General features: G+C 37.7%; 1 protein-coding gene and 1 pseudogene across 1 annotated transcript in view; both read left to right on the forward strand.

Annotated features, from left to right (window-relative positions):
• Window positions 1–27,933, forward strand: part of TXNDC16 (thioredoxin domain containing 16) — a 115,614-nt gene that overhangs the window by 34,852 nt on the left and 52,829 nt on the right. Inside the window, exons 7-9 of the mRNA XM_028099704.2 lie at window positions 9,644–9,765; window positions 14,871–14,961; window positions 18,488–18,638. Coding sequence (XP_027955505.1) covers window positions 9,644–9,765; window positions 14,871–14,961; window positions 18,488–18,638 — 364 coding nt within the window. The remainder of the gene's footprint in view (window positions 1–9,643; window positions 9,766–14,870; window positions 14,962–18,487; window positions 18,639–27,933) is intronic.
• LOC148163881 (leucine-rich repeat transmembrane neuronal protein 1-like) lies at window positions 5,802–7,295 on the forward strand (annotated as a pseudogene).

Below are 27,933 nucleotides of genomic sequence, written 5' to 3' on the forward strand. Positions count from 1 at the left end.
CATCTTTTTTTTTTTTAAGATTTTATTTATTTATTTGACAGAGAGAGACACAGTGAGAGCAGGAACACAAGCAGGGGGCTTGGGAGAGGGAGAAGCAGGCTTCCCATGGAGCAGGGAGCCCGATGCAGGGCTCGATCCCAGGACCCTGGGATCATGACCTGAGCTGAAGGCAGACGCTTAACGACTGAGCCACCCAGGTGCCCTGACAATTGACATCTTTATAATGAATCTTTCCATCCCAGACCTGATGTCTTTCATTTGTTCAGCTTTTCTTTTGTGACCTCCAGTAGAGTTTTAATGCTTTCATCATTTATGACTGGACACTTAAATATATTGCTAGGTATTTTATCTCTTTAGTTTCTATTGTAAATGGGTTCTTTTCTTTCATTGTCTTCTAGCATAGACATATTAATATTTTATGTGTGTATATGTATGTATAATATATGTGTATGGGAAAGATAGAAGTATAATGTATAATTATAATTATATGTATTAGGTTTATGTCCTTTGACCTTACTGAATTTTTATTATTTAAAAGAAGACTGGAGAAACAAACTAGTTAGATTACAGTAATACCTTTATTGTAGAATGCATGAAAAATATAGAAAGCCATGAAAAGGCCACCTAAAATTCTTCATAATCCCATTTCCTAGAGCTAAACAGTTATTTATTTTTGTTTATATCCTGAAGTTTTTTTCCTAAGACACTGTTATTTGGTATTAATATATACATAAGAGCTTTGTCTTTTTTTCTAAGACACCATTATCTGATACTAAATATATATATGAGCTATATTTGTGTGTGTGTGTGTGTGTGTGTGTATATCTATCTATATATATGTAGGTATATTATATAGGAGGTATATAGTTATATATAAATAATTCTTCTAAATTTAAGTTAAGCATTTTATTAGGCAATAAACTGATGAGCCAAAACTTCCTGGCATTTATTCAAATATGTTAATTTCAATTAATTTGTCAGTCATTTGTGGCTCAAATCCACTTCTTAGCCTTATAATCAAGAAGAAAAAATATTTGTAGATTATATTGTTTTTATATTTCTCAAAATACTTGTGTATATACTCAAAACTTGCATTTGAGAATATTTATATTGCTTTATTTGGCTTGCTTTTTAAAAATGTGTAAACCCATGCTGTTATTTTTTTCTTCAAAGCATTTGAATTTGTTCTTTATGTAGAATGTTTTCATTGAGATCAGTGATCTGCAATTATATTTGAACTTTGCTTCTCTGGCAACAGAAAAGATCAAGGTTTTAGCTAACTTTTATTCTCTGAATATAGGAAAATTGTGTTTAAGAAAAAGATTGTTAGTAAAAATCTAAGAATAGAATAATACATATAAAGTTAGGGTAAGCTTTATCTATTTTTGGACCATTATGGCCAGTTAAGTAGTGTTTTTTGGTAAGATATTTAAAATACTCCTAAAATATCATTGATTAAAAATATACTGACATATTGGTCTATTAAAATTTTCCTACATTGGGGTGCCTGGGTGGCTCAGTCAGTTAAGCCTCTGACTATTGATTTTGGCTCCAGGTCATGATCTCAGGGTCGAGTCCCTGCTGGGCTCTGTGCTGGGTGTGGAGCCTCCTTAAGATTCTCTCTCTCCCTCTCCCCCGCCCCTACTTGTGCACATGTGTGTGCAGGCACACATGTGTGTGCATGGGTGTTTGCTCACTCTCAAAGAAATTTTTTTTCCTTGCATTGATATTTCAGGATATATTAAGTGAAATAAACCAAGTGTTTTAGAGTATAGCACAGCACCATGTATGTAAGATGGCAGGTATTAAGTCTAGATCTCTGAAGGGTCTCCGATGTTACCCTACTTTTATATATAATTGCAGAAACACTAGGGCTGTGAATCAGAAGACAGATCACAGAGCAGTGACAGTAGCATGGTAGTACTAGGTCCTCCTTACCCAGTTCTCCATAGAGCAACAAGGTGAGAGCCATATGCTTACACCTGGACTTATAGCAAGGTTTGGAGAAGGAGAACTCAGAAATTATGACTCTCTGAGCTTCTTTTTTTTATTAGATTTTATTTATTTTTTTGAGAGAGCTCGAGAGAGCATAAGCAGGGGGAGCAGCAGGGGGAGCAGCAGAGGGAGAAGTAGAAGCAGGCTCTCCTCTGAGCAGGGAGCCCTGATGTGGGGCTTGATCCCAGGATCCTGGAATCATGACCTGAGCCGAAGGCAGACATTTAACCAACTGAGCCACTCAGGGGTCCATGAATCTCTGAGCTTCTATAAGAGCTGACACATCTATCTTTCTTTCTAGAGGTAGAGTGGTTGCTCAGCTTATTTTTTTTCTCTGAAAGTAAACAGATCCTCTCTGGGGCAGGAGAAGATCTCTGCTCCTAAATTTAACCTTTGGCTCCAGGGAGGATAGGAAAGGTTTTATTGCTCCTTGAATGGGAGCTTGTGGCTTCAGAGAAAGGAGGCAAGCTTAGAAGGTGCAGAGGAGACAATCTCCAATGTTATGTCATGCTAGGTTTCATCTGTAGGAGACTTGGACTGTGTAGGAACACTGAGAAATCCAGGGAGGATTGTCTTGTAACAGAGGCATATATAAATATGTGTTTATGGCTTATATGTATATGGCATACATATTCAAGGTTCACAGGAAACTGATAATATTGGTTTACAGGAAGGGAATGGGGAAACTGGGATGGGGGAAGGCGTTATAGGCAGACTCAGCTCTTCAATTCAGATGAACCTTGTGTTTTGAACCATATGGAAATTGTTACCAATTTGCAAAATAAATAAAATTTAAATTGAGAATTGGGATTTATAGTCTAAAAGTTCTTAGCCCTGTTTTCTAAAATATACATAGTTAAAACTGGTGGAATTGAGTGGTTTGATAACCATATAAGGAAAATTTTACTCCCAGCTTCTGGATGAAAAAAGGTGATATTTAGAAAAAGAAAGTTAAAATAGCAACTAATTTTTATTTGTTGATTGAGAATATCGTATATCTAACCAGTGTGAGGCAGGTCAGGTAGAGGATAGGAGATTAAGGCACTAAAATCTCAAATGTGGATTGGAAAGTTGTATGATATATGAAGAAGTCAGGATTTACTGAGGATTTGAGTCCCCATTCCTGGTTTTCCATAGTGTGATCTGAGCAATTTATCTTTTCTGATTGCTGGTTTTCCTCATTTTTAAATGTTACAATTGCAATCTCATGAGATTGTTGTGAAGATCAAATAAGGTAATGCCTGTGAAAATAAATTGTGGGTTTTAGCCAGTACTCTACGAGTGTTAGTTGCTTTTTTCTGTGTAAATGCAGGAAGTCTTCTTTTGCAATTAAGAAAAAAAAAAAGGAATCCAAATTCAGATGTTCTGTTTCACACACAGCGCTAACAGAAGTGAGTTCATGCAAGTTCATGCTGTGATAGTTGCTGTGATACTTGCAGTGAGGTAGCAGTTGCAAAGAAAGACCATTCTTATAATCATTGTTGATTCCTAAACACCATCAAATGATGCAAAAAGGAAAGATTATCCAGGACTATAAGAAACAATGAAAGCTCATGAACTCTTCATTAAGGTGCGGTACTTGGTATTCTTGTGACAGTGTTTTGTCACAAAGTGGTTTCTTTCCCTTTAAATTAACATACTACTTATTGTAATATGAACTTCAAATATTATGGGAGTTATTTTCAACTATCATAATTTCTGCTAATATTTTGTTCTTTAATACATTATTGCCAAGCCAGGCTATTAAGTCTTAAGGTGACGTTATTATAGAACCTCTGGCAAAAGCTACTCTTAGAAATGTCTTCCTCTAAGATCCTAAACTACACCCATGCTGGTCCTGTCTTAATAGGTTTGGCTATTGCTTATTCTTTTATCTGTGTCAGGTTTGTTAATGCACAGTATTGTCAGGTGGGTTCCTGTTTGATAGTGACATACTTTTTACTGGGAAATTATAATAAAAAATTGCTTTCTTGGATTTGAATTCCTCACAGCTCTATGTTAACTGGTAGAAGTGATTATTTCCCCATACGGTGCCCTTTTATACCAAGTCCTTATACCAGTGCATAGCACTATATATGACATGTATTAGGTGTTCATAAAATACTGGATTGCTGGATGACTGAATTTGGAAGCTTCACTCTTTGGTTGTTACAAATGGGAGAAGCAGAAATCCTTTCATGTTATAAGCCTGCAAGATTGTTTCTGGTGATACAGTTTTATAAGGAGTAAGCTAATAGGAGAATATACAATATATGACAAAAAGAATAAGACCCGTATTTGTGAATTTGTTATTAGTTGTACTCTGCATTTATATTTCAGAGGTGGCTTCTGTTTGTTATTTTAACTGTATTAATTTAGAAAATGCTTAATAAATATTTTGGGATATTTCATTTTATATATGGATCTGCCCAGTCACAATGTAATTAAATAAGATAAAAGTAATTTGTTCCTCTCCCAGTGTTGTTTTTCCTCCTTCCCCTCCCCTTTTTTTCTTTCTTTCTTTAAAAAAAATTTTTTTTTTATAAGGATTTGGTATGGCAAGATAGAAGGTAACATTTCCTTTTTACTGTTTTTTTTTTTTTTAGTAATAATGACAGAAACCTAACGTAAAAATAGTCTTTTTTTTCTGAAAAAAGGGTGAACGGCCTGCTGCTCCAAGAGTAGGGTCAAGTAGACTCTTCAGTTTCTTCCTTTCCTTCCTTGCTTTTTTTTTTTTTTTGGCACCGGTTCAGTTCTGGGCCATATTATAATGGTTGTGATAGGAGGGTCTCAGGAAAAGCATGCCAAAGAAAAGGAAGGCCTTTCTGGGGCGGGAAGAGCTTCCAAGGTCAGAGCAGCTCCAGACTGTTTCACCCCATCATTAAACAAGAAAATGCCAAGACAGGCTTTTCCTTTTACCCATTTCTGTCAGGAGTTCTCCTCTTTGTGACTAGAGTGAAGGAGCACAGGCTTGTGAATGGATCCTAGAGATCCCTGCATGTCCCCATATTCTAGAAATTAACATTAAAAATGTGTTAAAGCTAGGAAGCCACTGGGAACAATCACGGAGGTCATTAGATTATGAATGTCATTAGTTTTGGTTATTATTACCTCATGGATAATGACTACTTAATGAGCTTTGGGACATTAGGCAAGGTAATCTCTCTAAGAGAGCCCCATGACCTTATCTCTAAAATGGAGTTAATGATAGTACTGATCTCAGATGGTTGCTATGAAAATTAAGCAAGACTGAGTGCATTTCTGAGTGTTTTTAGTTAAAAGCCTCAAAATCTGGGTCTGACTGGCTTAAGCAGAAAAGGATTTGGAGTGGATATAGGAAATCTCAGGCTCGCTAGAAGGGCTGGAGAACTGGACTCAGAGTTAATACGATTCTAAATTAGAGCCAAAAGCGTGACCCACAACTAGTCTGGGAGTGATGGCTGCATTAGTGCTGAGTGTCAGATGCGACAGCTTACCTCACCTGTGCTGGGGCTGTCATTGACACTGTTGTCACTCCTGCTTTTAAAGCTGACTATTGCTCTACTGCTTCTTGAAATAATTCTGTACTGTCCCTTATTCTTTACATCACTGGCTCCTGATCCAGAATGTCAGGCAAGCGATTCTAGGTCATATGGCCATGCCTTGCAGCAGGGAGCCTAGAAGAGCAAATTTATGATATTATTAGCTTTCATGGGGGGATTTGGGCTCTGCCCACTGTGAAGACATGGTAAACTGGAAATCCCCAAAGCAAAAGAGAGTTCAGAGCTGGGCAGTCCCCAAACTGATAAAATTGCCACTACCGTGGAGTGCTTTGTACTATGCCTGACATGAGGTAGGTGTCCCCCAAACGTTGGCTTTTGTTAATTTATATTTGCCAGTTTTACCAAGAAACGAGGTTAGAGAGATTTGTACTCCCAGATATGATTTTTGAAGCAAATGGATTAGAACTGCTAGAGCAATAAAGATAAATGGGCAGATGTAATTTCCAAGCCTAGAATTTACGTGGTAGTCCAATTAAGTTCACTAGATGTCCTCTCCCTCTGGACTGAAATATTTCAAGGGTAATTCTGGACAGGTTAGCCAAAATGTATAAGCAGCAAACAATCCAGGTTGCCACCGAGACTCCCCTGCCATTCATTAGTTGCCTCCCTTTCCACCTGGTTTCCCATTTATGAGTGGTCAGTACTAAACATAGTTTAGAAAGTTCTGGCCTCAGTGTTGGAAGACCTGGATTTGAATCTCAGCTCTACCCGTGACTACCACTCTGATCTGGACAGCTTACATAATCCCTCAGGTTGTTTCATGTGTGTATAATAAAGAATATTTAGATCAGATACAATCAACTGGAGTCTGGCGTGCAACTCTTTTGCTGACTTGTTCAGTCTCACTGAGCTGCACCTGGAACACACCGACTTGGTCAAGGTGAACTTCGCCCACCTCCCATGGCTCATCTCCCTACACTTCCTCTGCCGGAAGAGGGACAAGGTGGCCATTGTGGCTAGTTCACTGGACTGGGTTTGGAACCTGGAGAACATGGGCCTGTTGGGCAATAAGATCAAATACATGGAGCCCCATGTGTTTGAGACCCTGCTGCACCTGCGGTCTCTGCAGCTGGACTCCAACTGCCTCATCTACATCGAGCCCTGGATCCTCTACTCTTGGAAGTCATTGATGAGCATCGTCCTGGCCAGGAACGTATGGGACTGTGGACACAATGTGTGCGGCCTGGCCTCATGGCTCCACAGCTTCCAGGGGTGCTATGGTGACAAATTGCAATGTGCCAGTCGGGAGTACGTGCAGGGCAAAGACATTCTAGATGCTGTGTGCACCTTCCACCTCTTCAAGGATGGGGCCGAGTCCACAGCGGCCATCTGCTCTGGGCTGTCACAACCACAGTGACCTGGGCTCCCAGCCAGTCCAGCCACCATACTTGTTGACGGCAGGGAGGGCAGCTCGATGGCACGTAGGAGCTGGCTACTATGGCTCTCCCCAGCAGCAAGCATGCTGATAACACCATGCAGATCCACAGGGTGGTCACAGGCACCATGGCCCTCATCTTCTCCTGCCTCATCATGGTCCTGGTGCTCTCTGTCTCCTGAAAGTGTTTCCTAGCCGGCCTCACGCAGCTCAGATAGTGCTTTGTCACGCAGTGCAGGAAGCAAAAGCAGAAATGGAGCATGCATTAGATGGCTCCCATGTCTGCCCAGGAGTACTACGTTGCTTACAAACTGAACCACATGGAGGGAGCCCTGGTGGTCATGATACACTCCTTGACTGAAACTGTAAGGGGATATCTGAACAGGAAGGTCTGTCCATATTAAGGAATCTGAGAGTGTAAAAAGGTAGCAATCATTGTTTTTTTTTTTTGTAAACGAAAATGTTTAAAATAAAATAGCACAGTTTTTACCAAAAAAATCTTTATATAATACCATTGAGGATTTAAATGAAAACATGTGAAAATATCTAGCAAATAGTACTGCTCAGTAAATATTTCTTTTAAAGAGCCCTGGGAATTACAGAAGATTAAGTTTTACATTTCTTTAAAAAAAAATTGAAGAAATCTATAATGTATAGGTAAATATGTAAGCCAGTGTAATTTAGGGCATCTATTTCAGGGTATCCATTAAGTCACAATAGTTTTATAATAATACTAAGACATTATTTGTCTTTTTCATTTTCATTCTCTTATGAATTCAGTTTCCAGAGGCTATATGACGTATTGTGTGATGTCAAAACAGATTGAGTGAAGACGCAGATATGAGAATCCAGCTGTCTTCTATTTAGCCCAAATAGTAAAGAGATTTGCAAAAATCTAAAACAATGCCACTCTTATCACCAAATTTTTCTTTTGTTTTGGAAAATTTAGTTATTTTTAAATAGAGTGTTAATATGCAATGGTGTTTATTATTATTTTTAAAAGAATTAACAAATATTTTTAAGTTGCTGTTTTATTTTCTATTTTGGTAACTACAAATAGAGGCAACCTACATAAACAAAAGCTCTTTGAGGAGTTCAGTGATTTTTATTTTTATTTATTTTTAATTTTTTATTGTTATGTTAATCACCATATATTACATCATTAGTTTTTGATGTAGTGTTCCATGATTCATTGTTTGTGCATAACACCCAGTGCTCCACGGAGTTCAGTGATTTTTAAAGGTACAAAGGATCCTGAGACCAAAAAGTTTGAGAACTGTTGTATTCTCAGAAAGTGCCATGTTTTCCCTAAGAGGAAACTATGGTTGACTAATTTATTGGAGACAGTTTGATTATTTAAGTATATGGACTTGGAACAGTTTTTAAAAATCCTTAAAGTTTAGCCTAAAAAATACACAAACACACACGCACACACACATGCATGTGGAGGATTAAGTGGGATGAGCTGTTAGGGATAGATAATTTATATAGAAGTAGAAAATTTAAAAAGGAAATTCTTTTGGCTGAAGAAATATGATTAATTAGTCTGATCTACACATTGAAAAGATGATCTGGAAGAATTATGGTCAAGTGGAAAGATCACTGAATTAGGAACAAAGAGACCTGTTTTATGTTCTGTTCCTGGCTCCTCAATTCCATAAATGTATTTTTGAATAAGTAAGCTCTTCTGTTTTGGATTTGCATTTCTTCAAATGAATGGGAATAAATAATTCCTACCCTGCTTTTTCTTTCATTCATTCAACAAATATTGATTGCTTAGAGTGTACTAGGCTCTATTCTAAGTTATTATAGATATAGTGATTAAAATATGCAAGGCCCTGACTCAGGAAGGTAACAGTTTTAATAAAAGACGCAAGCATAAACAAGTAAATAAATATATAAGCAATTATAAATTGTGATAAGGGCTACAAAGGATCAAATAGTGTGAAATTAAAGAGAAAAATGCTACAGACCTAATTACATAGGACCAACAGGGTAGGTTTCTCTGAGGTAGTGATGTTTAAACTAAGACCAGATACATGAGAAGGAGCAGAGAGAATAGTTTTCAGCAAAGAGAGCTGTGTGTGCAAAGGCCTTGAGGTGTGCTTAAGGTATGGTAGACATGAGGAATGGTAAAACAAAATGGAATTGGAGAAGTAGGTCATGCAGAGCCTTGTATGCTGTGGAAAAGAACCTTCAGTTTAGATGTGTAAAGGGCTCAAATATGTTCAAGGCTGAGAGATGTTTACGGGATTATTGGGCCAAAGTAGGATATTAGTGAATACAACTTAAATACATTAAGGTAGTTGTGATGGAGAACGAGCACCATTTCTCACAACTGTTCCTGGTTGATGTTCTCAGGTATAGACAAATGACTGAGAAAGTGATTTTAATTCAGTATTAAAATGCTTAGGTTCTGGGGTGCCTGGGTGGGCTTAGCTGGTTGAGCGTCTGCCTTGGGTTCAGGTCATGATCTCAGGGTCCTGGGATTGAGCCCCGCATCGGGCTCCCTGCTCAGCAGTGAGTCTGTTTCTCCCTCTCCCTCTGCCTCTCCGCCTGTTTGTGCTCACACATGCTCTCTCTCTCTCAAATAAATAAAATCTTTTTAAAAAGTGCTTAGGTTCTTACTACTGATAATTTATTCAAAAGAGTTAAATTTCTCTTTTTGGTTAGGTTCTTTAACTTACTGAAAATACATATTAAATAACTACATATCAGGTTCTTCTACCAATAACATCTCTGTTTATTTCAGTGCTCTTCTTTTTAATGAAGTAAAATATATTACCACTCTGGAAGACCTTCAGAACATAGAAAATGCTCTGAAAGGAAAAGCCAACATTGCATTCTCCTATGTAAGAGCCATTGGAACGCCAGGTATTTAACTTTTCTCTTAATCTTTGTTGTGCCTCTGCACTTGTCTGCGCATGTTGAAGGACTTAAAATAGCATCCTTACCATTAAGTTTTCTTTCTTTAAGCAGACAGCTTAGTAATGTGATTGAACAAAAACCCTGGAGCCAGATTGCCTAGTTAGATGCCCTGCCCCCATGACCTTGCACAACTTATGTAACTTTAGTTTCCTAATCAATAAAATGGTGAAAATAACTATGCCTACTTCTTAGTGTTATTGTGGGGACCAAATGAATTCAAATAATTAAAATAGTTCCTGATGTATAGGAGTGTCCTATAAGCGTCAATTACTATTTTTATTTCCTTATGGTCCTCATGGTACCTGGTATAGTAGTTTACAGTATTTGATAATATTGACTGAATGGCTTTCTGTTTTATTTTAACATTTGCTATTTATGACCTTTTCCTGATTTAAAAAAATATATAATTTTGACAGCATCACCTTGAGTTGTAATATGTACAATTATGTAATTTTGTAGTAAAGAAGTTTATAAACATCTTATGAACAAATTATTGTTATGATTTCAGGACTTTAATTTGTTAATGGTTTTAACTTGATGTTAATATAAAAATGTTAAAGGTATTTTAAAAATGGTATATGCTCTATGAAATAAATCACTTACTGGAAATCACAATTTTTATAAACATAAAGCTTGGGATATCTGAATGGCTCAGCAATTAAGCATCTGCCTTTGGCTCGTGTCATGATCCCAGAGTCCTGGGATCAAGCTCCACGTTGGGCTCCCTGCTCATCAGAGAGGCTGCTTTTCCCTCTCCCTCTGCTGCTCCCCCTGCTTGTGTTCTCTCTCTGTCTCTCTGTCAAATAAATAAATAAAATCTTTAAAAAAAATAAACATAAAGCTTGGTGGCTACATAGCATGCCACAGATTTAATATACTTGTAAAATAATGCTCTACAATTAGCCTGTTTTTGTTTACAGGGTTCTCAAGTTATTCTACATAGTTTGTAATTGTCGTCAACGAGAAGGATGAGCTAGAGAGAGTTTACCTTGCTACAGTGGAACCAGAACTCTTTGATTTGTATTTTAACAGGATCATTCTGACTTCTGTGTTTGGAATAGGCTGGAAGGAGGAATAGTAGAATAAAGAAGGAAAATTAGGAAGTTATTGCAATAAGAGAGGTGAGAGATGAGATGATGGTGGGTGGCTTGGATCAGGGTGTTAGTTGAGGTGGCAATAAATTTGAACTCAGCCAGTATTTTGGTTGTAGGACTAACTGAATTTGCTGACATATTGGATGTGGAGTGAGAGAGAAATAGTACAGACCAGGGTGGCTCTGGGGTTTTAGCTTGAGTTACTTGAAAGGTGAAATTACTGATAACTGAGGTGGGGTAGATTGAAAATAGACAGTTTAGAGAGGAAGCTCTGGAATTCACTTTTGGACATCATACTTGTGAAATACCCTGTAGACATCTTTGGAGAGATGTCAGCAAGGTAGTTGGATGCTATGAGTCCGCATTTGATGGTGGAGATACAGACTAGGGCTATAAATTTGGGAGATAAAGCTGTGAGACCAGAAGAGATCACAAAGTGAATGATGCTAGATGGGAAAGAAAAGACTGAACTGTTCAGATCTGTCAACATTTACAGGTCACTGAAGTGAGATGGAATAAAGAGAGAGAAGGAATGGACTGTGTGGTAGGAATGTCCTGTAAGCAAAGTGAAGATAGGGTTTTAAGGAAGAGATAGGAACGATTGTGTCAAATGATGCTGAAAGGTTAATTAGGATAAGAGCTGCCAATTGGCCTAATTATGCTTAGCACTGTGGAATTTGTTGGTGACCTTGACAAGCACAGTTTCTATAAAGTGGGGTAAATGCCTGATAGGGATATAAGAGACTAGGTAGAGAGCAACTGGAGACTGTGAATATGGAGACTCATTAGAGAAATTTTGCTGTTAAGGGAAGGAGGAAAATGGGGCTGTGACTGGAAGAGTATGTAGGTCAAGTGAAGAATTTCTTAAGTTTATTTGTATGTTGACGAGAAAGATCCAGTAGAAAGCAGAAACTATAGCATGGAGGAAAAAGCAGGGAGAATTATTGGAACAACATCTTTGAGTCAACAAGAAGGGATGAAATCTAGTGAATGAGGGGAGGTGTGGTTCTGGGAGCACAGAAAATTCATCTATGGTAAATGGAGGGAAGACAGAGAATGTGAACATCAGTTTTGTTAAGTGGGCAGATAAATATGCTTGTGGAAGTTTTTTTGGTTTTGCTTTTGTAATTGGTTATGTTTTCTCAGTGAAATAAAAATAAAATCATCAGATAGTTTGAAGAGAGAAGAGATGAAATAGTTGTTTTAGAAGGCCTGAAAATAAAGAATGGTTGGGGCGTCTGGATGGCTCAGACTTGTTAAGTGTCTGACTCTTGATTTCAGCTCAGGTCATGGTCTCAGGGTCCTGAGATTGAGGCACTGTGTGGAGCTCCATGAGTGGGGAGTCTGCTTAAGATTTTCTCTCTCTCCCCCTCCCTCTGCCCCATGTCCCCAGCTTGTACTCTCTCTCTCAAATAAATAAATAAAATCTTAAAAAAAAAAAAAGAATGGTTGCCAGGCAGCAATAATATTTGATATCAGTAATCTAAAGTGAGATCATGGGGTGCCTGGGTGGCCCAGTAGGTTAAGTGTCGGACTCTTGATTTTGGCTCAGGTCATGATCTCAGGGTGGTGGGATCGTGCCCTGTGTAAGTGAGGAATCTGCTTATGATCCTCTCCCTCTGCCCTTTCCCCTGCTTGTGTTCTCTCTCTCTCTCTCAAATAAATAAATAAATGAATAAATAAAATCTTTAAAAAATATGTAAAGTGAGCTCATTAGTGTGGTGATGCTAATGGCTTTTTGTTTTTTTTCCCCTCCAGCCATGTTTACTTAGTACAGAGTAAGCAGAATAGCTGACTTAACCTGGATTGCATTTTAGCCAGATAGGGGAGTGATTATAAAGATCATGGAATGTAAGCTGGGCTAAGAAGGAAGAGAAAACTGAAGGAGTGGAGGACAGTGAAAACGATAAAACTGTAGTTCCTGGGGGATTATGTGCTAGACAGAGTGACCTGGACATGGAAGGGTGGGTGTGTTTATGGAAGGAAGGGGTTGGGGGAATGCTAGACTTTGAGATTTTGGAGGGGTTTGCAAGTGATTGGTAAATTATAAGGTCTGGTGTGGGACCATAGCAGTGGGTGGTTAAGGTAGACTTGAAGAGAGATCACTGGAATCTCTAGAGAGGACCAAAGACTGAGAGGCCAGGATTGGCAAGTATCATCTATGAGGATAATAAAATCACCAAGGATTATGAGGAAACAGTATTGGAGAGAATGACAATGTGACAGAAGCTAAATTATTTTTGTGGAATGAGGGGGGTTGTTTCTGGCTGGGGTGGTAGATGACTCCAAGGCAGAACCGTGAGTGGAATACTCTGATGACACTTGACTCGCGTGGTGGAAGATTCAGTGGGGGAGAGGAAGATGACTGCCTAAAATGGCAGTGAGGAGAAAAGGGAAAATAAAATCAAATGGAAAGGAAGAAATGCTTCAAGTAAATAGTTTGAGAAAATTTCCCAGGACTAAAGGATTTGAGCTTCCGAATTGAAAGGGCTCACTGAATCCCAGCATAATGGATGAATGTAGAGCCACACCAAAGCATCTCATTTTGCAGGTACAGAATATTGGGAACAAACACTGTTCTAAAAGCTTCCAGAAAGAAAGAAAGAAAGAAAGAGTATACAGTTAAATGATCAAGAATCAGAATCGCATTGGACTTCTCAGTTGCAGCCCTAGAAACTGAAGAAAATGGAGCAACGCTTTCAGAATTCTCAGGGGAAATGAACGTAGAATTCAATATGCAGACAACTACAATTAGTTACAGTATAGAATAAAGACACTTTCAGAAGCGTAAGGTCACAAAATATGTGTATTTCATATATCCTCTCACAAGAAGGTGCTAGAGAATGGGAGCAAGGGAGCAAATCAGTCAAGAGGATGTGGATAACAGGCCAAAGGACCCAATACAGGAGAAAGAGTAAGAGAATTTCCAGGATGGTGATGAAGTGAGTAGTGAGTTCCCAAGATAGAAGCTGTGCAGCAGGCCCATTCGCAGGAGTCCGTAATGCAGCAAATCAGTAGGCTCTGCAGAAATGTCTCCAAGAAGAGGGAACTGCTAGTGTGCTGATCTATTTGAAGTATTGAGAACATTAGCCAGTAGTGGAAGAATTTAGAAATAAGTTAGAAATAAATTTAAACAAATTAAAAAGTTATAACTGGTGAAAAAGTTGCTCAAAAAAGGAGAAATGTTCCTTTTGCATTCTATGGCTCACTTGTAAATAGTATATACTGAGTTATGACAATGTAAATACAGATAATTGAGCTAATAAAAATTAGAACTATATTGGGATCATTGAGGGGATAGAAGTGTGCATGTTTGTGGAGTGAAGTTTCAGGAAAGAGCTAAGTGGTCATCTGCCATAGTGGGAAGTCAATAGGTAATATTAATAACACTTTAAAAAGCAGGAAATAAGAGTGTAAGAATATCATTTAAAGACTTGGAGGTAAATACCAAAAGAAACAGTAAAAGAATTGAAAGCAGCTGTCCCTTGGGAATTGGAAATGGGGTGGAGGTGGGCGGGGGGGGAGAAATTGTTGTTTTTCTTAATGTTTTGTAGAATTGTTTCTTTTTAAACTATGTATAAGAATAAGTGATTAAAAGAAAACCAAGCCAGAAACAATACACAGGCATATATATAGATAAAATATAACATACAAAAATTGGATGGTGGATGCATAGTCTCTGTAGAGACTCTCCCCTACTACGAGGAAGAAACTGCCACAGATTTGTCATATGTTATATTCTCAAGTATAACTCATTTCTATTTCCTGTTAACTCTTCTCTTTCCTTGAATAGAAAAGACTTTTCGTAATTTCTTTAACTGCCTGCATTTTCCCAACTGGGATCCCTACCAGGAATTTTTCTTTATAACAGAGCCTAAAACAGTGTAGGGCAATATTCAGAAGAGAGTCACACAAACTAACTTCTTGTGTCTCCCAACTGTCTTGTCTCCTCTTCAGAGCACAGAGCAGTCATGGAAGCTGCTTTTGTGTATGGGACTACGTACCAGTTTGTCCTAACCACGGAAACTGCCCTTTTGGAAAGTATTGGGTATGTACAAGAGGCATATGTCAACAATTTTAAGTTTGCTTCTTTCACATTACTTATTCAACATCTCCATCAGACTCTCACATCATGGACTCACCCGAGAGGAATTGTAAGCAGATGGGAATATATAAATGAAACTGGAAATCCCCTTCATTATTATTGTCTGCCATTCTATAGTCTGAAAATGAATTTAAATATGCAGAGATGATGTTAGGCTAAGGTGAATAAAGACAATATGGATAAGCACAATATATGATCCCATGAGTGGCCAAGTGTATTTTAGGAATAGATCTCCCACAGTGATCAGATAGGTGATAAAATAGCTTTCATAACTAAGCTCCAGAAGTTCTTCCTGAGAGTTCTGTAAGTTACTTTGTTAGGCTAGTCTTAAATGTACTTAAGTATGGTTTTTGAGCAGAATGTTTTAAATGTTTATTTTTCTTGTCTAGTTTCTAGCTTACAATTTCAGGTAGAGGCCTTCTTTTGACTTTTTGCCTGGGCAACCTAGGGTTGAAGTTTTTCTTTCCTTTGGTACTTATAGAACACAGGGAATAACCAGTGTATATTTTAAAGACTTTGCCTCAAAATGCTCTTCAGGAAAATTAATACAAAGCAAGGCAAAATGGTGATGTGTGACTTTTTTATACCATGCAAGAGCTTGTTTGTTTGTTTTTTTAAAGGTTTTATTTATTCATTTATCAGAAGGAGAGAGGGAGAGTGAGCACAAGCAGGGGGAGAGGCAGAGGGAGAGAGAGAAGCAGACTCCCCGTTGAGCGTTCCTTTTCTCATTCATCTCTTCTGATTGAACTGTCATTCTGCTGATTCCCTCATTAGTGAATTAAAGAAAACTTTGATGTATGATTACTGTTTGTATAAAAATTAATATTTTTAACAATTTGGGACTTTTGCTGACAGTACCGCAAGGCTTTGCTATAAGTCACCGAGTCTCAAGATACATGATAAGCAGTGGTTTAGCCAGCTGCTTTGCTACTCCCAATGTAGACTGCCAGTTTCCCATCCCAGAATGGGGGAAGCCTGATTATTCTCATCTTATGGCAATTCTAGGGTAGCCCCGCAGTTTTGCTGACGGTCAATTGTCTGTACTTTTTTTCATGTACTTATTTTTCAGGTGATGAATAGTTGCAAATAAAGGTGACATGCTTAAAACACAGAAGAGTATTTATTAGCAAGACGTAGGTCCTATCATTGTACAAAATCTGTTCAGCAAGCTATACTATATACATAGCATATTCTGATCTATGGCTAAACATGGTAATGTTCTGGGAGGGTTTTTGCTTTCCCCTATTTTTAAAATGAGAATTTTAAAATGTCCAGTTACTCTTTATTTTTGGTATACTTTTGAGTATTTGATACATTCATTGGATATGTTTCAGTACTCATTTATTCATGGATAGCAAGATGGTAAGGAGTCATACCTAGACCTGATATGACAGGGAGGGACTGCGCATTCAGAGTACTCTAATCCTATGGCATGACTTCTGGATGAAGTAGTTGGCTAGGACTTTGGGTTGTCTTCTAATGGAGGAGAGGTGAATGCATTTTTTCTTTCATTTGTTCATTCTTTTATTTAACAAGTATTTCTTGAATGCCCTCTATGTGCTAGGCACTATTCCAGTTGCTGGAGCTGGAATAAAGTCTAGTATATTAATCATTACATCATGTTGGGCCTGAATTTGTTTGAAATTATATGTTGGTTAAGGAGGGTGTATAGGATAGGTAGTAGAAGAGGTGGTGTGCCATGGGGACACCAGTGCTTTCTATGACCTCCCCATACTCCCCTCTTAAAGAATCTGTGTATAGGCCAAGGATGTTACCCCCTCACCCCATACATATTACCGTCAGTCAGATCAGAGGTGGCCACCTGATCTGGGGTCAACCAGCCCACTGGCTTACCTGAGCAAATGAGATGCCCTCTCTCAGGAACTTGGAATTGGGCATGGAGGAATGGGATTATACAGTGTTTTGGCTCTCTTGCTCATAGGAATATTTTGGCCATGTAGAAGTAAAGCAGAGAGAGTTATCTTTATAAAGAGAGTTGGGAGCTGAAAAGTATTAATGGCAAAATGAAGGTCCCTTGAACTCTTGCTGTTCAGATCTATACATTTATTCTTTGATCTAATTACTTGAATTTTCCTTGTGTTCTGTGATATGTAGTTCTACACTTCCAGTAAGCCCCCCCCTCCCCACCTTTTTGGTTTCTGTTACCTACAACCAATGATCTCTGGTTAAATTACTTTCCAAAATTACTTCATTATTTCAGAGGTTATGATATGATGTCCAACCTCAACTGGGTCCTCCTGCTTTCAATACTTTACTTTTAATATATGTGACTATTTCCTTTTAATATATATGACTATATGAGAACCTAGATAGTTCAAAAGATACATACTTTGAGTTTAAGAGTTCAAAAGTTAAGTACTTTAATTGGGTCTTGACTCTACAGTTCCTTTGTCGGAAGTACCCATTTGTCTTTTCTTCGGGAAGTCCTTCTCTCCTTTACTGTTTTTAATCTCTGTAATCTTCTTTTCCCTTTCCTTCTTTCTCCTTTATGACTTGAGGCAGAATGAAATATTTCTTTTTTTCTCATAGTACTTTGCATATTATAGCACTTACAAACTACATTAAAAAAAACTAAATGTATCTCCTTTAATCTAAGCCCCTCAAAGATTTGAGTCATCTTATTCATCTTAGTCTTTTGTATTTGGTACAGGGCCTAACACAGAGTAGACTTTAAGTAATCTTTGACTGATCATTTCTTTAATCATTAAGTCTTATTAGAAATTAGTTTATAATTAAATATGAAATCAGTGAACCTCAGATCTCAGTTTAAGTGTGTATCCAGAATTAAAATAACATTTTAAAAATAAAAATTTGCAGTATTTTGCCAAACCCTGCTAATGCCATATGGAGATTTTTAAAATGCTATTTTAATTTTGGCAAACCTTACTTACCCACTATAAGTTTATCTTTGAATTCTCATATTGAAGGGATGCCAGACTCAAATTATAAGCCATATTTGCTGAGTTTTGTAATATTTCAGATACAAACTCACAAACTCCCACAAACTGTCACATGGTTTCTATCTTAAGGCATGTTTTGGCTGAAGTTTATTCAAAACAGATTTGAGTTTAAATTAAACCTAGAAAATTTGTGTTACAAGGCTTTATTTAGCATAGCTCTAGAAAAGCAACTACATTCGAAGATAATCTTTGTCCTCAAGGTGACAGCCTTTTATTTAAAAAAAAAATTGTGTGGACCTGTCCATAACCTAATTTAGAAGCTACCATATCAAAAAGTTTAGGGAAAAAGTTGCTTATACAACTCTAAAACTATTTGTGTCTTCTTTTTTTGCTTAGGTCCATTTTGTTTCACTGTTTTAGATTTTTACTACAACAGTAATTCAAAAGCATGACACTTAAAGATATTTGGAACTATGTCTTTCTGGATGGTAGAAAGATAACACATTGAACTTCTTCAAGTGAATCTGTCCCTAATTTTTAATTTGTAGCACTGAGGATATCAAAAATGCACATCTCTACTTTTTTCATTGTAAACAAGTCTTGGATTTGACTGAGCAATGTAGAAGAACACTGATGGAACCACCACTGACTACACTGAATATTCATCGATTTATTAAGACAATGGAAGCACCCCTGCTGGTATGTTTCTTATTTTATTTTATTATTTTTTAAAGATTTTATTTGTTTGCTTTGAGAGAGAGAGAGAGAGAGAGAGAGCACGCATAAGCAGGGGGAGGGGCAGAGGCACAGGGAGAGAGAGAATCCCAACCAGACTCCACGCTAGGGTGGAGCTCAGTGCTGGGCTTGATCCCATGACCCTGAGATCACGACCTGAGCCAAAACCAAGAGTTGGAGGCTCAACCGACTGAGCCACCCAGGAGCCCTTTATGTTTCTTATTTTAATATATTACTCATATAATTCATACATAAAATTTATTAGGTTTTAACTCGCAGATATGCATTTTAGTTAGATGAACTCTTCCCCCCCCCCTTTTTAAAGATTTTATTTATTTGACAGAGAGAGACATAGCAAGAGAGGGAACACAAGCAGGGGGAGTGGGAGAGGGAGAAGCAGGCTTCCCACAGAGCAGGGAGCCCAATGCGGGGCTCCATCCCAGGACCCCGGGATCATGACCTGAGCCGAAGGCAGACGCTTGATGACTGAGCCACCCAGGTGCCCCTCTTTTTCCCTTTTTTTGGACATAATTCTTTTACTGAGGGGATTTAGGAGTAGTTACTTATTAAAGGTAGAATAGAAGATACACTATTCATGAAATGACATTTTAATGCCTGGAAATATTGTATTGAAATCCAAATATAGCGTTGTGTAAGTGGAAGTAGTTTTAATGAACTGCGGCCACTCCAAGACCACAAAGACCACATCGTGGTTAAGGAAAGACCTCTTTTGTGAATGTTTTGATGACCACTTTAAAAGTTGGTAAACAGTGGGACTATAGTGTTTCTGTGCCCCACTTCCCTTAGCAGTAGCCTGGAAGGATTTTATAGAGACTTAAGTGAGGTGATTGGCAGACCTTTCTCTCTGAAAGTTTGCAGGTTGTCCTGAGCATGTGTAAAACCTTCAGTAGGCCTTCTCACTCAGTGTATCCTTTTTAAATAAAAATGATGCACGTGTATTACAGATGATCCAAATGGTGCTGCAAAGCATAAAGGAAAAAGCTTTTTTAAAGCCATCTAATCCTGTTACTCAGAAATGAACTGTTAGATGACCATCACACCAGTCATGTCTGTGCCCACATGGACACATACAGTGTCTGTGGGTGTGTGGATTAATGGACACATACTGTTACGTGTGCTGCTTTATAGTAAGAAATTTATACTCTTATTTGAATTTAGCAGAGGAAAAAGAAACTGATGTGAAGTGAGGGGTTATGGAAGTTTTGATATGTCATTTGTTCATTTGAGGGCTCTTTAGGAAATATTGTTTTAATATTTCTTGAGTTCTTTATTTTGAGTCAGTTTTTGTTTAGTTGGATCTTGCCTTCAAATATTTTTTTAAAAAAGCAGTATATAAGTCTTTTTCCTTTCCTTTCACATGGCATTCTCCCTGGGGAGAATACCCCCTGAATTTGTTTGATCTCCCGTTTCAGCATAGAGCAGAGAGAGAGAGAGACCAGCTCACTGTTCAGTTCTTCACCAGCCTCTGTTCTCTCCAGACTCATTTCCTTTTCCCCCAGTACCAAAATATTATTAAGAATTCTTGGGATTTTGGGGCACCTGTGTGGCACCTAAGTGTCTGACTCTTGATTTTGGCTGGGGTCATGATCTCAGGGTTGTGGGACTGAGCTCTGGGTTTGGCTCGTGCTGAGCATGGAGCTTGCTTGGGATTCTCTCTCCCTCTTCCTCTGCCCCTCTTCCACACTGCCCTGCTCACGGGCGCTCTCTCTCTAAAAAAAAAAAAAAAAAAAAAAAAAAGAAAAGAATTGTCAGGATTTTGTCTACTCACCAGTACTGCTTTTGCCACTGGGGGCAGGACTAGAACTCTCCCCAAGCTTTACTAAAAATCTTCAGTTCCTTTTTTGGCTACTACATTCTGGCTTGAAGTCATGTCCCTTTCCTAAAGTTTCTGCTTGTTACTTTTGTTTGGCTGTGTTTTAAAACTATTGTTTGTTTTTTTAAGTTAGATAATGACAGGGCAATTCTCCGATATTACTTCATTTTACTATGCATACTTACCAGGAATTATGTAATATTAGTTTTAAAGTTAAAAAACAAAAACTTTGAAGATTTCATAATGACTTGGTATTCAATTAAGTGTGGCTTCCCTTGAAAGCAGGGTATCATGTACACCATTTATATTGTGTCTATGGCAGTGCCAGCCCCTGAAACCTACATTTCAGAAACAACAAGGTGAATGGTACTCCTGGAACTGTGCACTGCAGGTGACCCTGCTCTAAGCCACTGTTCACCCAAAAGGAATATTAATTTGGCAGTCCAAGTCCCTGCTACATTGGAGTTTGTTTTAATACTCTCACAAAATGATACATCAGCATATTATCACCTAAGCACCTTATTTTCCTTAGACAACTAGGGAACTGGGAAGTAGGATTCAGGCAGAGGTTCCAGAAGCCTGGCTAGAAATGGGGAGGGTAGCATGGAGCCAAGAAAGATCTGAAAAGCAGAACTGAAGATCAGTGCCAGCTTGGAGAGCCAGGCTGAGAATCTAAACCTTGGTGTCAGCCTAGAAAGGCCTGGCAGTCCAAAAACACAGGTTAGTGGATTTGTCCGTATCAGAATAGAGTAAATAAATGGAAAGTACAGAAAAGGGACACAAGCCTTGATGGAAAGTTCCCAGAGACTCTTGGTGGGATGGCTAAGGCTTAACCTTGCAAGAATGGGAAGATGATAAAGGGTTCTGAGCTAGTTTGGTCACTTTTACATTTTGGTACATTAAACATTTGGCTGCATCAGTATTTGAGGTTGTTTTTGTTTTTGGAGAATATACTGGAGGTTAAATACGAGCAAAGTAAGGCCAACCGTCATGATACAAAACACCTCTTAGAACAAGATTTGATGTACCTGGCTTATGCCTTTTGATGGTATAGTAAGCTAGAAGGGGCTAGAGAGGTCCTGAAAGTTAGTACCTAAATTTAATTACTTACAGGTTCTTACCTATAAGACTTAGTTGTAGTTTACTTTGGGTTAGTGTTTCTTACTCTGTTCTTATTTTCTCACAGCCCCGCTGATGCTCATCTTCCCCTCTCACATTGCTCTTAACCACTCCTTTATTGTCTTCCACATCAATCTATATACAGGCCTTTGGGGTTCAATGATGGTTGGGTTTTGTATGGTTAGTAAGGTGCCTTGTAAACTAGCCTAGGCTCATGGGTCCAGAATCTGAAAGAGTTTGTGTTTTCATTATCTGTAAACATTAATAAAAATATAAACTGGGATTTAGACTTTTTTGTAAACTTTTTGTGTGCCTGATCATTGTAATTTGATGCATTATACTTCACTTCTAAGCATATGAAAATAGGTGCAGTTGGGATTGTGTGTGTGTGTGTGTGTGTGTGTGTGTGTGTGTGTGAAGTAGGGTGCTTGGACACTTAATTATTGTAGATATATAACACAACTAGTCTTCTTATCAAGTTGGGGGCATATCATTTTAATCCTTACAAACTGAAAATAAATCTTGAGTATATAGAATTTTATTTTGTTTTTTTAAATTTTTTTTTAAAAAAGATTTTATTTATTTGACAGAGAGAGACAGAGTGAGAGAGGGAACACAAGCAGGGGGAGTGGGAGAGGGAGAAGCAGGCTTCCTGCTGAGCAGGGAGCCCGAATGCGGGGCTCGATCCCAGGATCCTGGGATCATGACCTGAGCCGAAGGCAGACGCTTAACGACTGAGCCACCCAGGTGCCCCGAGCATAGAATTTTAAGTGGGTTTCAATCCTCAATTGATTAAGTGACATTCTGGCAGGTATGGAGTTACTCTAGATGCGTTCTTAAGGTTTCCAACAATGAAAACATGGGAAGATCATTTGGTTATTGTCCTGTTGGCTAATACCAAGGACATTTTTGGATGCTGATGGTTTTTCCTGTATTGGACTCAGTTTATTCTAGTAGTTAGAAAGCTTTATCTGAATACCAAGAGGATTCTTCAAGTGCAAATATCTGATAAAATGTTTAAAAATAGATATGTAATATAATTTATCTGAAAAATTTCATTTTTTGTTTGTACATGAGGATAGCTCTCTGTCTCAGATTCAAGACAGTTGCATTAAATTAAACCTGCTCCTTTCTGTAAGTAATTAGAAGGATGCTATTATAGTTTATTCATTTAGCTTCTATTATTCCTTGAAGAATCATGTGGCAGTGTACCATATTATATAGAAGGGTGTTGGCTCTTTGCATTATTGCCTCATTTCCTTTTTTTTATTGTGGCAGAAAATACATAACAAATTTACCCTCTTAATTTGTAAGTGTATAATACAAGTATTTTTAACTCTATGCGCCTTGTTCTACAACAAATCTCTAATAAAACATTTTCATCTCAAATGACTGAAACTCCATACCCATTGAGAAACAACTCCCCATTTCCCTGTCTCTCCAGCCCTGGCAATCATTCTACTTTCTGTTTCTATGAATTTGATTATTTTAGAGACCTCTTATAAGTGGAATCAGGCAGTATTTGTCTTTTGTAATTGGCTTATTTCACTTAACATTATGTCCTCGAGGTTCATCCATGTTGTTGTATTTGTCAGGATTACCTTCTTTTTTTTTTTTATGTTGTAAATATTGGCATTTTTTTAGTTTTTATTTAAATTCTAGTTAACATACAGTGTAATATCAGTTTCAGGTGTATAATACAGTGACTCAGCACTTCCATATATCACCCCATGCTCATCACAAGTGCACTCTTTAATTCCCATCACCTATTTCACCCATCCCCCCCCCCCGACCTCCCTTCTGGAGGATTACCTTCTTTTTAAGACCATATAATATTCCATTATATATATATACATATGTGTGTGTGTGTATAACATTTATCCATTCATCCAATAATGAGTATTTAGCTGCTTCCACATCTTGGCCATTGTGAATAATGCTGTAATGAATGTGGGTTTGCAAATATCTCTTTGAGATCCTGTTTTTAATTCTTTTGGATAATGAACTTGCTGGATCATGTGGTAGTTTTGTTTTCAATTTTTTGAGGAACCTTCATACTGTTTTCTATAGTGGCTACATCATTTTATATGCCTTCCAACAGTGTGCAAAAGTTTTTAATCTCTCCACATCCTTGCCAATACTTGTTATTTGTGTCATTATTTTTGTTTTGATATTAGCCATCCTAATGATTTTGATAATGCAATTGTGTTTTTGCTTCGCATATCCCTAATGATCAGTTAAGTTTTTCCTAAGCTTGTTGCCCATTTGTCTATCTTCTTTGGAGAAATGTCTATTCAAATGTCTGTCCTTTGGAGAAATGTCTATTTGCCCTTTTTTAGTTTGTTATTTTGTTGTTGTAGGAGTTGTTTATTCTGGATATTAACCCCTTATCTGACACATGGTCTGCAGTATTTTTTCCCATTTTGTAGGTTGTCTTTTTACCGTTGTTGATTGTTTCTTCCCACAGTGCAGACATGTTTAAGTTTGATGTAGATCCATTTGTCTATTTTGGCTTTTGTTGTCTGTGCCTGTGGTGTCATTTCCAAGAAATCATTTACATTCCATTGTCATGAAGGTTTTCCCCTGTTTTCTTCTAGGAGTGTTATAGTTTCATTTGGGTCACTAGTCCATTTTGAGTTATTTTGTATTTGGTGTAAGATGAAAATTCATCTTGATTCTTTTGCATGTGAATATCTAGTTTTCCCAGCACCATTTGTTGAAGACTCTGTTACCCATTGTGTAGCCTCTGTGTCCTTTTCAAAGATATTTGACCACATATGCGAGAGCTTATTTCTGGGCTCTTTGTTCTCTTCTCTTAGTCTGTGTCTGTCTTTATGCCAGTACTGCACTGTTTTGATTGCTCTATGTTTTGAAATCTGGAGTCGTGATACCTCCAGCTTTATTCTTCCTCATGTTGTTTTGGTTATTTGGTGTCCCTTGAGATTTCTTATGAATTTTAGGATTTTTTTTCCCCTATTTCTGCAAAAGTGCCATTGGAATTTTGCTAGGGATTGCATTGAGTTTGTAGATGGCTTTGGGTAGTATGGACATTTTAACAATATTAAATCTAATCCAAGAACATGAATGGATGTCTTCACATTTATTTGTGTCTTTAATTTCTTTCAGCAATGTTTTGTAGCATTCAATGTATAAGTTTTCTTTCTTGGTTAAGCTTATTCCTAAATATTTTATTCTTTTTGATGCTATTATAAATGGGATTATTTTCTTAGTTTCCTTTTAGGAGAGTTCCTTGTTAGTGCATAAAAACACAATTGACTTTTCAGTGTTGATTTTATATCCTGCAACTTTGTTGAATTCATTCATTATTCTGACTATTTTTTGTGGAATCTGTAGGTTTTCTACATACAAGATCATGTCATCTGTGAACAGAGATAATTTTGCTTTTTCTTTTCCAATTTGTATGCTTTTTATTTGTTTATTTTTTGCTTAGTTGCTCTGACTACAACTTCCAGTACTATGTTGAATAGAAGTGGCAATAGTGGGCATCCTTGCTTTGTTCCTGATCTTAGAGGAAAAGCTTTCAATTTTTCACTGTTGAGTATGATGTTGTGACCTTTTCATATATGACGTTTATTATGTTGAGGTAAATTTTATCCTGTTCTTAGTCTGTTGAATGTTTTTATTGTGAAAGTGTATTGAATTTTGTCAAATACTTTTTCTTCATCAATTGAGAGGATGATGTGATTTTTGTCCTTTGTCCTGTTAATGTAGTATATTATTACATTGATTTTGAACCATCCTTGCATCCTAGGGATAAATTATACTTGGTCATGAGCTTAATTTTTTCTAATGTCCTGTTGAATTCAGTTTCAGAGTACTTTGTTGAGGATATTTGCATCAATATTCATCAGGGATATTGGTCTGTAGTTTTTTGGTAATATCTTTGTCTGGCTTTGGTATCAGAGTAATGTTGGCTTCATACAATCAGTTTGGGAGTGTTCCCTACTCTTCATTTTTTGGGAAGAGTTTGAGAAGGATTAGCATCAGTTCTTCGTTAAATGTTTTTAGAATTCTCCATTGATGCCATGTGGGCCTGAGTTTTTCTTTGTTGGGAGATTTTTGATTACTGATTCAATCTCCTTATTATATATCTATTTACATTTTCTATTTCTACATGATTCAGTCTTGGGAGGTTGTTATGTGTCTGGGAATTTATCCTGTCTTCTAGTTTATCTAATTTATAAGTGTACAGTAGTTAATAGCAGTCTGTTATAATTCTTTTTTCCTTGATATCCTTTTTTGAAAATTAATTTCTAAGTTAATTTAATAGTAATTTATGAATTTTAGAAAAATATTGGTGGGGCACCTGGGTGGCTCAGCTGGTTGGGCATCTGACTATTGATTTCGGCTCAGGTCATGATCTCAGGGTCATGAAATTGAGCCCCATGTTGGGCTCTGCACTCAGCTTGGAGTCTGCTTGTCCTTCCTCTGTGCCTCCCCCTGCTCTCTCTCTCTCTCAAATAAATAAATAAGATCTTAAAAAAAAAATTGGTAATCCCCCGCAATGCAAGAGTGTTTTTGTTGCTTTTGTATATTCTATCAATTTATATATATAATCTATATTTTACATAAAATATATAAAAGTTTTTTTTAATTTAATTTAATTTTTGTGCCTATCTGGTGGAGTCTATGTCCCCTCTCCTTGAAGCTGATTGGGCCTCTGTGACTGTCTTGACCAATAGAATAGGGCTGAAGTGATGATGTGTGACTTTTGACGTCTGTCACAAGATGCCTTGCACTTCTCCTTTGCTCTTTTTGGTTGCTCATTCTTGAAACTCGGTTACCTTGGTGTCAGACTAAATCTGAGGAGAAGCTTGGTGAAGAAGAATTGAGGCCCCTAGCCTACAGCCCTGACTGATCTCATATAGTCGGCATCAGATTACAAGCCAGTGAAGGAGCCATCTTTTTTTTTTCTTTTAAAGATTTTGTTTATTTGTCAGAGAGAGTGCACGAGCACACAAGCAGGGGGAGTGACAGGTAGAGGGAGAAGCAGGCTCCCTCTGGAGCAAGGAGCCTGATGCAGGACTCGATCCCAGGACCCTGGGATCATGACCTGAGTCGAAGGCAGATGCCTAACCAGCTGAGCCACCCAGGCATCCCGAATGAGCCATCTTTAAAGCAGACCTTCTGCCTCCCATCCAGAGGCCCTCCTAATGCTTCGTGGATCAGAGATGAACTTGCAGATATACAAACAAAATAAGTGATTCTTGTTATTTTAAGCTATCAGGTTTTGGAGTACTTTGCGACACACACAATGATAGATGCTTAGAAAACACCCTTCAAGTCATCTCATCTGTTTCTATGGCATTAACTACACTGATTCTCAGATCTGAACTTTCAGGTCAAATTTTTCTTTGGACTTCCTGACCCATATATCTAACAACTAATTAGATGTATTTCTCATATCTCTAACTACTAATTAGGTGTATCTCTCCTTAAGCTCAATATGTCCAACATCAGTGTGTTGTCCTTCTCCACCATCTGTTCTTTCTCCATTATCTTGGTTAATTTACTATCCAGTCATTCATAGCAGAAACCCAGGAAATCATTCTCAATTCCTGCGTCTCCCTGCATCTAATTTTACATTTTAAATATCTTTTGAATTCTTCATTCTAACAGCCAGTGCCTTAATCGAGGTTTTCACCGTCTTTCATGTTCTATTTTAGTAGTAGTAACTGATCTGGTCTCTATTCCCCCCCCCCCGTTTTTTTCACTCCCTTGAAATTCATACTTGCCATTGCTGGCAGAATAATATTTTTAAACACACGTTATAATATTTCTTACAATTTCAAAATGGTTTCAATTCATTTACAGAAGAAAGCCCCACTTTCTTAGGAGGAAATAAAGGTTTTTAATGATTTGGTTCCTTGCCAGATCTCCATCCTTATTGCTTATTCCTCATTTTCACTTTTTAATGCTGAATTACTGATTGTTCTCCAAGTACACAAAGAAGGAACCAGGTCTTCCTGTTCCTTCAGGCTGTTCTACCCATTCAAGCTTTGGTATAATTCAGTTTGATGTGGTTGTAGGACTGAGGTCCCCACTTTCTTGCTGCTCATTGGCTGGTGTTGCTCTTAGCTCGTACAGGCTCTTCTCAGGTCCTAGACATAGGGCCTTCTCCAAAAATTGCAGCTTCCTCCTTCAGAGCCAGCAGGACAATCTCACTGCATTGTGTTGACAGTCTTCTATAATGTAATCTAATCAAGGGAATGGCTCTCCTAGGGATTGGGATTATACAAGATTTGTGCACCAGGAATCTTGGGAACCATTTTGGAATTCAGCCTA

Source organism: Eumetopias jubatus, unplaced genomic scaffold, assembly GCF_037043125.1.
Source record: "Eumetopias jubatus isolate StellerSeaLion01/CBP00866 unplaced genomic scaffold, mEumJub1_p1.0 scaffold_7, whole genome shotgun sequence".
NCBI classification, from domain to species: domain Eukaryota; kingdom Metazoa; phylum Chordata; class Mammalia; order Carnivora; family Otariidae; genus Eumetopias; species Eumetopias jubatus.